Below are 14,445 nucleotides of genomic sequence, written 5' to 3'. Positions count from 1 at the left end.
TTTTTTTTATTTACTTCATTTTTTCCCAACCCTTTTCCCAACTGTGCAGTTTGGACAATACACAGAACTTTAAACCTAAAGCAAGGGCGCGTGTCTTCATAGTAAGCTTTTCCTTTTAATAAAATAGAGACAAGACGTTGAGATGTGGAGGTTGAGGGATGGAGGGGAAGGAAGGGAACAGAAAAAGTGGTGCAGGGGAAGAGGAGGAGGAGGAGAAGAGGAGGGGAAGAGGAGGGGTGATGTGTGAAATAAGCCAGAGAGGGTAGGAGGAAGGAGCGAGAGAAAGACCGAAACCGAGACAGACAGGCTGAAACACAGGTAGACAGAGAGAGAGAGAGACAGGCTGGACAGGAGCGAGAGAAGAAATGAGGACAGGGAGAGAGCTGGCAGGGAGGAGATATTGAGAAGAGGGTGATAATGGAAACAAGGAGAAAAGGAGGAAGAAAAGAGGATAAGATGACAAACTAAAACAGCAGTCAGGGAATAACAAAACCAAACGACAGTCACAGACAAACAGAAAGGAAGTGTGATAAAAAAACGACTGTACTTCCAAACTGCTGCTCCCTCTGCGGCTGTAGGACACCGCAGCATCATGCCTGGTGTGTGTGTGTGTGTGTGTGTGTATTCTTGTGTGTGTGTGTGTGATATCCTGTCTCTCTCAGTAGTCTGGTCACACTCGGAGAGTTAATGAAGTCTGCGCAGCTTATTAGGGAGACTCGGAGAGCCACCAGGCAGCAGTTAAGAGAAACACACTGTTCACATGCCTGGCTGAGGTTCAGCTAACCTGCCAGTAATGATGCCAGCCGCTCTCTAATGCCTCTGATGCATCCCAGAGCTACTAATGTTCCCCATTTTACAGTCAGAAAAGAAAATATGCTAATTCGACGTGGCAAAAATCACAGCAGCCTAGCAAAGACGCCAAATAGACACACAATAGAATGAAAAATCATCCTGTTAGCCAATTCTCCATATCGCTGCTGTCGGGTGAAAGCATCATATCTCCAAACTGGTTTTTTTTCTTCGTTCCTGAAAAGTTGACAGCCTTGTTTTCAGCTTGACGGCCGTGCATTTTTCAGATTATCCAAACGGTTTTCAAAAAGGGTTTCATCAGCCCAAGAGATGAAGATCTTCAATTGGAGTGAAAACATGAAAATCCCCTGAATTGGAGTTATGAGGTTTTCACCCAACAGCGACGAAATCACACACCTATTTGACAGTATTTGTTCATATCTTCATATCAAGATCCCTTTACTTCATGGAAAACAGCATATCTGACATAAGAATTCCAACCAATACCATCACAGGATTTCTAAACAATTCCCCTCCGATCATATAAAACGTCACAACTTTCAAAGGTAACACGAGTGGCAACATAGTTCAATTTCTGTTTCCTTTTCCTTAGACGAGACGATTGCATCCCAGTGACTGGAATTTATTTATTTTGGAGAATCTGTCATTTGTGACAGCTCCAGATTAGGCACGATTCATTTCACTGCCTTTCTCTTTCCTTGTTAGTTCGGGTCCAACCCGTTACGCTCTGCCCCAAAATCCCCCAAAATTTCCCCTGATTTTTCCTCCTTAGCCATGTCTCTCCATTAGTATCCGTAGCTACAGAACTTCAGCTCTTTTATCACAGAGAGAGACACAGGGAGCTCCGGGCAGAATATGCCAAAATGTACCAACGTTTCCTTCTGAAGTGACTTTTACAGCGGCTGTGAAGGAAATGACTGGTCGAACCGATCAAGCGTTTGAGTCTGACGTTTGCTCTCTGCAAAGCACTTTGAGCAAACCTGTCTGTGAAAAGAGCTTCAAAAATAGATTTTGACTTGATTTTACATGCAGAGACAGACTTAGAAAGCCAACAGGAGACACCAAAGTGTAAAGAAGCTTTTATATCAGTATTTCATACAGGAGCTTTAGGTAGTAGAGGCCAAAATGTAGCTGAAAATCTGAGTTTTATCATTCTAGGGTCACAGGAACATTTTTCTTATTCATGTATCAGCTTATTCAGCTGTTGCTTTAATTTGCTCTGGATAAGAGCGTCAGCTAAATGTCGAGAGTCTAAATGTCACGCCGGCCAAAAAGGACCAGACGGGTCAAACCTATTCCTTCCTTGTTTATGTCTGTGTTTATGTCTCTTTCTCTCTGTAAAGCGTTTTGTGACGAACCTGTTTGTTCAAGGTGCTTTATAAATAAATGTGACTTGACTTAACAGAGTCTAACAAAGCCACCAGGCATCTGTAAAGTACAAAGGGGCATCCTATTGTGTTCACACACACACGCTCACGCACGCACACACACACACACACACACACACACACACACACACACACACCATAAATAACAAAACCCTTTTATCAGGACTTCATACTGAGAGAGAACACTGGGACCTTTTGGCAGAAGCAGCCGAAATGTAATTGAAAGTTTGATTTATGGTGACATTTATGGTGGCCAGGAATGGAAAGACAGGTCCAAGATCAAAATCCAAGTTTGATTTTAAAGTGCACTTGGTTGAATTGAGTTTAGATGAAGGTTAAAAGTGAAGGTTAGCACTGGATATAAAGGATTCAAGTTTTGAGAGGCACCGCTATGAATACAAATTTGAGAGTGAAAAGAGAAGAATGCATTTGAATGAAAGGCAGAAACAACATTATAGGTATACACTTGGGAGGAGAACACACCGCAATCCAGGATGAAATTCAGTTGGCACATAAGATGACACTGTATGACACTTAGTTAAACTGAGATTGGATAGAAGAGGGAGGCAGAGGCCTGATGGATAGGGAAATGAGCCTGTGACCGGGACTTAGCCGGGTCAACTCCCCAGATCTGCTGGGACATTTGGCTGGCAAAGTGGATGAGAAGTGAATTGTGTGCATGTATGTGATCTTCCCTCTGCCTGCAACAACTTCCTAAGGCCTCTACTGTAAATTGGAGTTAAAGATTCAGGATTATCTGCAGAGTTAGAGGGAGAAACAGGGAGACAATCCATCGTAGAAGGGGCAGAGAGACCAATTTATCCACTGACAGTAGCCTCAATAGCCCAGAATGCAATGCAGCCACAAGACATGTTGCATTTTGGAGTGACTATACCTTTTTCTCGACTGGAAAAACCCGCTCTCTTGCTGTCACCATGCTATCGCTATTTCTCTCTCCACCTACATACACTGAATTCCACAAATTTATGCCTATTATCTGGGGGTTGTCGAAAGGCATTCTGGGAAATGCAGGAAATCACTAACTGAAGTGGAAGGAGACGGGGCAGGTTGAGGGAAAGTGGGTACGCCAATGTAGCAAATTACAACACTTCAACATCACATCACACGTTGATGATATCTAACAGTGTGAGACTGAATCACGGTTCGATACCTCGGCCATGTTGATGAGGCCCAGGGCGAGGGTCTTGTAGCCCAGGATGGTGCGGTTCTTGTAGCGCTTGCGGCGCTGCAGCATGATCTGAAGCTTGTTGGCGTCCCTCTTCAGAAAGTGAGGGTACTGCGGGTACAAACACAGGCAAACACACATGAATACACGCACAGACACACACACACACAAAGAGCTGACAGGTGGGTGATTGATTGAGTGACGTACCGATGACATTTACTTCCTGGGTCAGGCTAATTAGGGCGATATGACTCGTTGCATAAGGCGTTCGTACCCGCTGACCTGTCTCTGGCTTCCCGAAGTGACAAATCGCTTAATCACCTCCGAACTGTGACATAAGCCGCCATTAACGATGTAACCGGCCGCATTACAAAACGGAAAAGAACCAGCTCCTGCTTTTAGCGATGTTTAAAAAGCCACGAAACCACTCTCCTGTTCCCTTTAATGGGCTCTCCTTCCCTGCGCGGCTGCTGTAGGAAGACGCAGGGTAACGTCTGGAGAAGCTCGCCGCGCGCTCGGTCACACTCTGCTGGAGAAACTCCCCTGACCTTTCAGCACCATTTAGAAACGTGGAAATGGAAACGGAGGATTTAGAGCAGGAGAAACCCTACTGGGAATTGCATTAACCGTGCGGTGTGTCGTGCCGCTTGAACGCGCAAAGAGAGAGAATGTATGTATGTATGTATGTATGTATGTATGCAGAGTCTACTGTCTATTATCTTGTCTGTTTAAACTGTTATGTGTCAGGTTCTGCTGCAATCTACTCTCTAAAAGTTGCAGATTTATCTCTGCACCAATGCTGCCAAGGCAAAAATCTTTTTTTTTTTTTTTTTCAAATGTATTTTTATTGAAACATTGATAATATCACTTATTGCTGTAATTATATTGTCTTTTTTTTTTTTTTTTTTTTTTTTTTTACAAATGAGAACAATAGAAGACAATAGAAGAATTTCAATATATACTGTATCAATTTACATCTGTATTAACATATCTCCATATACTATTATATAGTGCATAGAACAGTGGTTCTCAACGTGGGGTCCGGGGACCACCAGGGGTCCTTGAGGGCATTCCCCAGCAAATTGATGAATTGTTAAACTTCATTATTTTGTCATTTTAGAATGACTATTTTGACCATAGTTTCACTGTTATCTCTCTACCTACAGTACATAGTCATGGAATTCTGGATAAAATCATATCTAAAATATCTATAAAATATTCTCAGATTTGGGTCCGAGAGACAAAATCTCATCAAATGGGGGTCTGTGGTCCTAATGTGAACTAAATTAGGGGTCCTTGATATGAAAAAGGTTGAGAACCACTGATATAGATTTACTTATATAACCTATATATCTATAGATGTCGGCAAACATCTTTTATATTTATTGCTGTTGGCAAACAAAGTGATTCTGATTTACACTGTGTGTGATGCATCTGGCAAAAAAACGCCCTTCCCCATAACTGAAAGGTAAATCCCCTTGAACAGTCAGTCTAACAGCAGTCACTTGTTTCAGTATGATTTCACTGTAAAACTGTATGACTCACTACCCACAACATGGCTGCTTTTCTGTTTTTTAGCTTTCGTTTGTGTGTGATTATTAGTATTTCCTTATTTATTTTTACGTGCCTGAATATATGTATGTGTTTCTTCCTAATACACCTGATTTACAGGAAAAGAAATCCACCCTAAAAGACTTAAACACTGTTAAAAACATAGTTATTGGCAGGGTACCTTGCATTTTTCAGTCCGTTTTATTTTGTTTGGTGGTATATCATAGAAGTAAATGTAGAAGACTTCATGAAGATGTCATGTTGAGATATTTACAGCGCAGCTAACATGGAGTTAAATAGTAGGAACATTTTCAACTATTTAAAACATCAACAGTATACATCAGGTTTTGGTGTCAGTCCCTCAGAATGAAAGAGCAAGGGCTTCTATGGATTTCTCTATGGAGGAATCCAAACAAGAGGAAGAGAGACCAACAGTAGCCTGAATAGACCAGAATGCAAGGCAGCCACAAGACATGTTGTGTTTTGAGTAAAGGGGCGCGACTCCAACTTTTTCGCTACTGGAAAAACTTGTTCTCTTGCTCTTACTATATTAGTGCCACCGCTCTCTCCACCTACACGTAAAACACATACATCTGAATGCAGCAAGTTCAGGCACGTTCTCTGGGTGTTGTCGAAAGGCATTCTGGGAAATGTAGGAAATCACTAACTGAAGTAGAAGTAGACGAGGCAGGTTGAGGGAAAGCAGGTACACTAAACAAGTAAATTGTAGCACTTCATCACAAAATAACTTGTGGAATGCACTGAACATCATGTAATTGATGATATCTAACAGTATGAGAATATCTGCTGGTGGATTTTTCCCTTAATGGCGCCATGTCTTTGCCCTTTGTTTGAACAGGCAGTAAAGTATGAGTTGTTGTTTTTCCGGGGGATGGAAGGTGACGGGGGGACTGGGAGACATTCAGCTTTAAATTCTTTTCATTTTCAACCTTTGCAAGTGCTGCTGTGTGTTCTTGAATAAAAATATCACTAGGGAAAATAAAAAAGCTTTTGAATGATGGGGACCCGACCTGACCGAGGCCCCGTGTCTGTACCTGCAGGGAGAAGGTGAGCTGCAGGTCGGTCTCTGTCAGCCCCGCCGAGGACAACAGGATCTCATTGGAGCGCAGGATCCGCTTGGAGCCCTAGAGAGAGAGCGAGAGAGAGAGAGAGAGAGAGAGAGAGAGAGAGACAAAAGAAAGAACACGAGAGGAAAGAAAGTAAGGAAAGAAGACAGAGAGACCGTGTCAGGAGGAGATTACCATTAGCGCCCCCCGGCTAACTCCCGCGGTGTCAAAACAATGAGCTCTCATCAACCACATGCAGAGGGAGAGGAGCGAGGGAGCAAAGGAGAGAGGGAGCGAGGGAGGAGGGAAGGAAGAGAACGACTCGGAGGAAGGCGAGATATATATCGGAGAAGACAGAGACTAAACGAACGGGTGGAACAGTGAGCGAACAGCAGCGGCGGAGAGGAATTAAAACGGCTTAAAGTGCATTATGTGTCAGAGACTGCTGAGAATTTATTGCTTTACTTAGATACAAAACAAGATGGAGATGATGAAGGGAGTAAGAAGAGCGGGAAAAGGGACAGGGAGCGGTAATTGGAAGAGGAGCTGCAGCATTAAAGAGGCATTAACGCAGCTTTGAGTGCATTATGTGTCAAGAAGTACAAAGAATTTGTTGGTTCACATCGATATGAGACCAGATGGAGGTGAAAAAAAAGAGTGGAAAAGGGCAAGAGAGGAGGAACAGTGGAGTGGAACAGTGGCTTAAAGGAGAAATTAAAACAGCTTTGAGTGTATTATGTGTCAGAAACTTGTTTACTGAGATAAAAAACAAAAAGGAGAGTAAGAAGAGTGGAAAAGGGAGAGGGGAAAACTAAATGGAAGTATATAAACCTATAGAAGTAGAAAAAAATAACATGCTGCTGGAGTGCGCACTCCTAGATTTCTATCAAAATCATATTATCTAGATTGGCGGCAGAGGAAATCTATACATCTACTTAATATTTTTGTCTCTCTTGAAGTTGAAATTTACAAAGAATTCATAAGAATGCAAAATTGCTAGAGAGTTAGCTGCGCCCCTGTTTGCATCCACATAAGAGTATTTTGGCTATAAAGAACCTAACCAGGTGCTTCATACAAAAGGTAAAACGATGAAGAAAAGAAGTGAAATAGAAAAAAAAGCTCCGTTTGTGGTTTATTCAGCATTTCAACATCTGCTGGTATGGCACACCTGATAAAGGTTAAAATAAGGTAAAACTGTTGATGAATAAAGCTGCAGAAAGAATTACTGAATTAACACTGAGGTGGAAAACCTTTTATCCTTTTTTTTTCAGCAAGGATAAAGTTATTGAGAAGTTATTTAGATTTATTCAGTACTTACTTAGATGCTATCTTTTATCCTTGTAGTTAGGTGAAGGCACTTTAACCATGCAGTAAACAATTTAAAAGGGCAGTTAAATGCACCATTTGCCCTAAATTAAACACTAAACTACTGTCCACTATTGGGCTGAAGTACTTTAATTTCAGGCTTTTAATGTGCTCTTTGCCATCTTTGCTTACTTATAGTTGCTGCAATGTGATGATATTGATGATGATTGTTACCATTCAATATCATAACGTGACCAATGAAGTATATCTATTTCCATGTGCTGCCCCAACTGAAGCATTGTCTTGTGAGTGGAATTAAATCTATTTTAGTCATCAAGTTTCAAGTTGCCATCCCTGAGACTTTTTTCCCCTCACACTGCTGTTAGCTATGGTTTTTCCATTTCATACTTTGGCTGCAGAAACAACATGTACCTGCAGTTTGACGGCGATGACCACGGAGGTGAGATCTTTATCCAGCTCCTTCAGCATGATCAGCTTCTTCAGAGTCAGGTTGAACAGCCTGTAACACACACAGGGAGAAATATTATTAGAAGACATTTTTTTCTCTTCATTGTCTATTAAAGCTACCTAAATAGTGCTTTGGCTGCAAGCTATGTTAACTCATCAAAACGGTGTAATGTTATGAAAGGCAACACCAAAGCAGATAAAAATCCATGATGTTCAAAACTTTGTAGCTGCAGATGCAATTGCAAGTTGGCTCTGCTGGATAAGCAGCTGAATTCATAAAATAAAGATGACATCCCCAAAAGGGAAATTTGTCTGGCAGGTTAACCTTTATACATAATAAAATGCTTAAGGTTAAGAACATAAGAGATGCATAACACAAGTATCAAAACACACAAGATACATCGCTATCAAGACACTTTATTCAGTATGGATCGAAACCAACTGGTCACATGTCATCCTTTGTCTCCTCCATCTCTCCTGTCTGTCTACTGGACCATCAAATAAAGCAAAAATGCCATGAAAAATAAAATTTGAACGTGTGCATGTAGTAATTTTATCTAATGATAGGTCATTTACATAAGCTTGGATTCAGGGCTTGAAAGGAATGTTTGATTGCTATTTTTGTAAAAGGTGTCAGGGATTCTTTTTCCAAATGAAGCAAACAATTGTCTCTCTCTCTCTCTCTCTCTCTCTCACACACACACACGCTATCATACTGGATGTCTTTTATTTGAGAAGCATTTAAACGATGAACAATAAAAGCTCACATTATTACAATTTGCACCTCTGTCACACACCATCTACCTCTCAACTCGTAAAGAAACACACACTCTCACACACAGCCAGACATTCAAAGACAGAAAAGCACTCAAAACAGTGAAACACACTCACAGAAAGATACATACATACTACACACACACCGACACACACACACACACACCACACCCAAACAGCAGCTGTGCAGCCAGGGGTCAGTGTGTTCAATAATTCATCTCCAGGGCTTTCAAGACGGTAAAACCACTAAAATAGACCTGGCGGGGCTGGCTGGAGGGAAGAGAGAAGAGAGAGGGAGAAAACAAAGGAAAAATACAGAGATGGCACAAGAAAAAAAAGATGACAGATAAACAAAGAGCGGTATGCAGAGGGAAGAGGCAGAGACAGACAGGCTGACAAAGGACCAGAGAGAGAGAGAAAGAGAGAGGGAGAAAGAGAGGAAAAAGACTGGTGGAATGGAGATAGAAGAAAATGACAGATAAAAAAAAAAGGAGATGCCGAGAAAGCCATGAATACAGAGAGGGTGGCAGGGTGTCTGACAAAGAAGAAAGAAGAGAGAGACTGACAGAGAGAGAGAGAGGGAGAGACAAGAAAATTGAGGGAGATGTCAACAGACAGAATGCAGAGCTGGGGATGACAGCGGCTGACACGATGTGTAGCGAAAGAGATGCACTGTCAGACAGTAGAAGTATAAAATAAGCAGAAGTACAGATTTGCAGGGTTGTCTTTATTTAACCGAGACTAACAAAATTAAATACTCAAACAACAACAACACAAGAAACAGACTGTGGTACGAAACAAGCTGAGGGAAAGACAGAAAAACAAAGGGTTCGCTTAAAAAGTAGAAGCAACTTGCACGAAAAAAAGGGCTAGAGTGGAGCGGACGGGATTGGACAAGACGGGCGAGTACACAACAAGAAAAGAAGAGAAAAGAAGAAAGAAAAGAAAAGACAAAAGACAAAAGACAAAAGACAAAAGACAAAACACAAGACAAGAAAAGAAAAGATAAGAAAAGACAAGAAAGGAAAGACAGCAGAGACATAAAGCAGTCTAGATCAATAGCCCAGACAAGACAGGGGGTTATATAATAACAGCTAGCTACGGAGACGTGCTGATTACACACACACACACACACACACACACACACACACACACACAGAGAGCTTCTAATGCAACCTGTAATGACCACCATAAAGATTAAAGGCAGACTGATGGAAAGGCTGCGGCCCCGTTCCAAATCTACCACTCCGCCCTTACTCACTCCCTCACTGACAGCAGCCTCCACCTTAACTCCCTCTCATCACACCTGGGCCTTGCTCCAAATCTACCACACTGCCGTTCCTCTTTCTTTTAGTCCTCACAACCCATAACCCATAACTGTTTGCCTTTCTTTGAGTCCAAAGAAAGACGAACAGCGAGAGCTAGAGTGTTCTCCTCCTGGATCCCAAGGCTTACTGCGTAGATCAAAAAGGGGCGAGAGAGGCTAAACCTCCGAATAAAAACGAATCAATTTTGTTCCTCTGATAGGCGAGGCGGCTAAGTGCAGCTTCTGCTTACAACTAGGCTACTGGATCTGAGCAGAATGAAACGCGGCGGCGGGGCAGGCGGAGGATCGAGGACGGGTGCCAGGGGTCGATTTGAGACCGGACTGGACATCCCAGTGTAAACCATTAGGGAAGTGGGGAAAAGACGGATGGGGGTGAAGGGGTGACGAGGGAGAAGGAGAGAGTGAGAGAGACAGATAGAGACAGAGAAAGATGTAGAAAACAATTTAGGACCGGTAGAGTCAGCGATGATGAACTGGGGGGTGAGATTTTTGCAGTGATGGTTAAAGGTGCTACGTATAGCATTGTGTGTTTCTCAAAATTAAGACCACATTTCCCATAAACCCCGTTGCTTTCTGTCTCAAATGTCACTACTAGATGTTGCTTGCACTAATTTTGAGGATAAGAGCTGATAACTGCCCTTGATAAGAGCGAATATGTGTTCAGAAAAGCTAACGTGAAGTTGAAACGACACGGTTAGAATAGACGAACTGGAATAAAGTTATGTGCAAAGTGAAACGTAAAACGTCATAAAGCGATCAAGCAGATTCCAGCAAAATCCAACCCGGTGGCACACAATGTAAAATGCAGCGGTCTTGTTTCTTTCCAGTAAATATCCGTCTCAAAATTAATGTGCTAATGAAATATTGATGTTAAAATGCTACATGTAGCACCTTTAACCTCAGTAAAACAATTCCCCACGGTGGCCATTTTGAACTTATGTCACACTTGGGGTGGGAAACTCTACCTGGAAGACTGCTATCTATCAAGAACTAGTATTAGTTCAACATATTAAGTGAGGACTTCACATAATCTCAGGAACAGCAACTACAACAACTGTTTCAATTTAGTAGGGAGGTTAGCTAGCTTACTAGCTAGTTAGCTACAAGCTAGCTGCATTCCGGTATCTAGCTATTGTGGACCAAGCCTACTTTAAAATATGAAATTATATCCCTCTGGATTCTTGAGGTCCATTTGTTTCTAATAGCTTTGTCAGTGGGTAATGTGTAAAATGATAAATGATTGTGCCGATGTTTATATCTTGGCACACATCAGAAGGACATAGCTGGCTGCACTTGCTCTCTAGAGTTTCCCTCCCAGAGTGTGACGTAAATTCAAAATGGCCACCGGCGGAATTCTATAATATATAAGATCTATAGTAGGGACTTCAGTGTGAAGGGTGCTTGCTGAAATCCTGGGCACAGAGGAAGACCACAGACAGCCAGACTAAGTGGTCACTGTGGGACTTGGCACAGCGCTGGTGGTGATCAATCACAAAGCTGACAGGGCAGTTTGTGAATGACAGCAGATGTACAGTAAATGTTTATGACAGCGCTGCGGACTTCATCATCTGACATCTGCTGGTTATAGCTTTGGGACCGTCCTAAAACTCCTCCCACATGTTAAATCTAGACTCGAATAACATGTCAGGGGTGCAGTGGTGCCCACTGTCCATTCCCTCACATCTATCCAGACTCAGGCCAACACTGCAGCAAATGATCAAATCAATTCCTTCTGTGTTTAAAGCAGAACTTTCGTTTTGTAACCTTTATTTCTTACGGGAAAGTCGACTGAATTGCTTCACATTCACAGTCACCGAGCCGAGCGGTATTTCGCTGTTGCACAATACATACATGTTAGTAAAAGTGTGACTTCTGCAACGGTTACATCTGTACTCTGCTGCTGTCACAAGACTTCTATCCTGTACACACCAAGCAGACATTTATTTCAGTTCTTACCAAACCTTTATATGTACAGATTAGGGATCAAGGATCTCTTTTAGAAGGGAAAATGGTCAAGACAGCAGAAGCACTATTATTAACTATAGAGAGAAAAACAACGAAGACATTTCATAAGTAATACAACAAGTAGTATATAATCTCAGAAAAATGGGAGGAAGACATGAAGGAGAGAGAAAAAGAATAGACTACTCTACTGCTCTTATTCCACCACTTATTCATTTTTCTTGCGCTCTCACAGGAAAATTGTCAGGTCACTGTGGCTTTGACCCTGGTTGTTATGATCTTTGTATGGGAGGAATTGAAGCGTATTCTACTGTTAGACTCGCTGTAAGTCCCTCTGGATACGAGCGTCAGCTGAAAGCTTAACATGCAGATCCAGCCTCCGCTGCCACAGTTACTTTTCACCATGGAGAAGAGAGGAATCACATGGTACAGGTCAAAACAGTCTGCCTGCCACAAGTACTTCCTCTCTAGTCCAGTTCTCACTAGTCTGCCCTCTCTCCTAGTCTGCCTGTCTGTTCTCTACAGTCATCATCACTCCTTATTATGTCAATCTCAGCAAAATGGAGAAGCACAGAATGTAGAGTAGGATCTAAAATAAAATAAATCAGTGTATGATAGAGTAGAAGGATAAAACCCAAAAGCATTAGATTGTACAGAGTAGAGGAGAATCTAACAAAAAAGAACAGAACAGTAAAGAACGGAAAAAGGAAAACGTGTAGCACAGCATTGTCTTTCTCACACAAATAATTACAAACACGCTTGTACATTAAAACAGCTGGCAGATATTTATAGGCTACAATGCATGATGAAAAAAACCCCAAACAAATCAACTTGACTTTTAATGACTCTAGCTAAGCCGCCATTTTGATTCATTGGACCCAATTCTGTTGGACCCAAAATCAGCTACAGATAACTAATAATGCTGTCTAAACTTTCATTTTGGCGCTATATTGTAATTACATGGATTTTCAACACTGGTACAAGATATCGTGTCTTTCCATTTCATAATTACTGTAGCTCTATTAGAAGCTGTACTAGTAGAATACATTAGAACAGCATACAACAGAAGACCTGGGTCAATTAGTTGTAAATAATTCATTCATTGTTTGTTTTAACAAGCGAGGAGTACCAGATGGGTGGGGCATTTTTCACTGTCTAGGTGATTATCAAATCCAAGAACGCCAAGCCGATACTTCTGTCTGTGTGGAGAATGTTATTCCAAAGTAGTTTTGGAGAGAACAAACTTCTCAAGAACTCTTTACAATTTGAGACTTCCCAGCTGTTTCAACCGGCTCAGCACTACTGACTGTAGTGCTGTTTGGACGTGAAGTATCGTTCTCGCAATGAATCTTAGGGCTTCCCGTTCATCCGTTAGATATGACGTCATGGAGGACACAAGAACACACAAGAGTACATATTGAGAAAGACCCTCTGCTGTGTGTCTGGTGTGTGTGTTGCAGGGGCAGACTTAGTGATTTGGGGGTCCTAGGCAAAGGCAAGCATGGGGCCCCCCTGAATCCCAACCCTTTCCCTTTTTAATCTATCCTTTCTATACATTACATTTCAAATTGGGCTGAGCAAAGTATGCATCAAGCAAGGGCACTTTTTTTCCCACCCAACATTGGTTGCTTTGCTTATTTTTTATTTCATTTTACTTCTCTCTCTGATGCAGTGGCAAGGAGAATGAGCTTAAAGTCAAGTGGAAAATCAAACGAGATGTGGATTAGCCCGCTGCAGCCTGACTGAGTGTGTGTGTGTGGGGGGGGGTGTGTGTGACCATGGCTCAAGATTTAAATCATTTATTGTAACAAAAAGGGTGGTGTTTTTTCAAGTACGTTTATTTAAAATTGATAAAAAAATAAAGTTTACATTAGTTCTATTCTTGTCTTTTGTGGGGCCCTCTTTGCCTAATGATAAGACCGCCCCTGTGTGTGTGTGTGTGGGCATGTTGGTGTATCAGAGAGGGAGAGTGTGTGTGTGTGTGTGTGTTAGCGTGCCAGAGAGAGTGAGTATGTGGGTATGTGTGTGTGAGAGCGTCCTCAGTGGGCTCTTGAGTACATCAGTTTGTCAGAGAGCGTCCCCACGGTTCTGTGGGACAGACAGGAGAAGACCTCACAGTCTGTGTGTGTGTGTGTGTGTGTGTGCGTGAGCACGTGCGCACTCACTATCTGACTCACCACCACTAAATAAATGTTTAATCCCCCGTTGGCTGATAACGCCTCGTGTTTTCCCAGCAGTCAGCGGCACACAGCTATTTGTTTGTTTATTTGTTTAGGGAGTGAGGGACGGGCGGATGAAAGGCAGGAGCCGACGGAGGTAGAGAGCGGTTCGATAATGTCTGAGGGAAGATTGACCTCTGACATACTGGAAAGGCCAGCATCTGTCAAGCAAAGACAACGCAGCCGTCTCGGAGACCGAATGTAGTAGTCCCCACACACACACACACACACACACACACACACACACAAAACCCCTTTCAAATATCAACCCAGCGGAGGGATATGCAATTTGAAACCTCCATTATTTTCTCCGATATCCATCCCCAAGTCTGCCGCCTCGCGTGTCTAAATGAATCCTCGACTTTGCTGTGCGGAGCCAGGATTAATC

The 14,445-nt window shown here is 42.3% G+C and overlaps 1 protein-coding gene across 2 annotated transcripts in view; it reads right to left on the bottom strand.

The window, feature by feature from the left end:
- LOC139647578 (phosphofurin acidic cluster sorting protein 1-like) overlaps positions 1 to 14,445 on the bottom strand; it is a 57,815-nt gene that overhangs the window by 19,247 nt on the left and 24,123 nt on the right. For both annotated transcript variants that reach the window (XM_071523503.1, XM_071523504.1), the window contains exons 2-4: positions 7,740 to 7,827; positions 5,991 to 6,080; positions 3,370 to 3,495 (exon numbers count right to left, since the gene is read on the bottom strand). In XM_071523503.1, coding sequence (XP_071379604.1) covers positions 3,370 to 3,495; positions 5,991 to 6,080; positions 7,740 to 7,827 — 304 coding nt within the window. The remainder of the gene's footprint in view (positions 1 to 3,369; positions 3,496 to 5,990; positions 6,081 to 7,739; positions 7,828 to 14,445) is intronic.

Source organism: Centroberyx affinis, unplaced genomic scaffold, assembly GCF_046629955.1.
Source record: "Centroberyx affinis isolate AG114_WGS23_722 - 3 ecotype Tasmania unplaced genomic scaffold, CSIRO-AGI_Caff_v1 ptg001094l_1, whole genome shotgun sequence".
Lineage (NCBI taxonomy): Eukaryota > Metazoa > Chordata > Actinopteri > Beryciformes > Berycidae > Centroberyx > Centroberyx affinis.
This window is presented reverse-complemented; position numbering and strand designations above follow the sequence as displayed.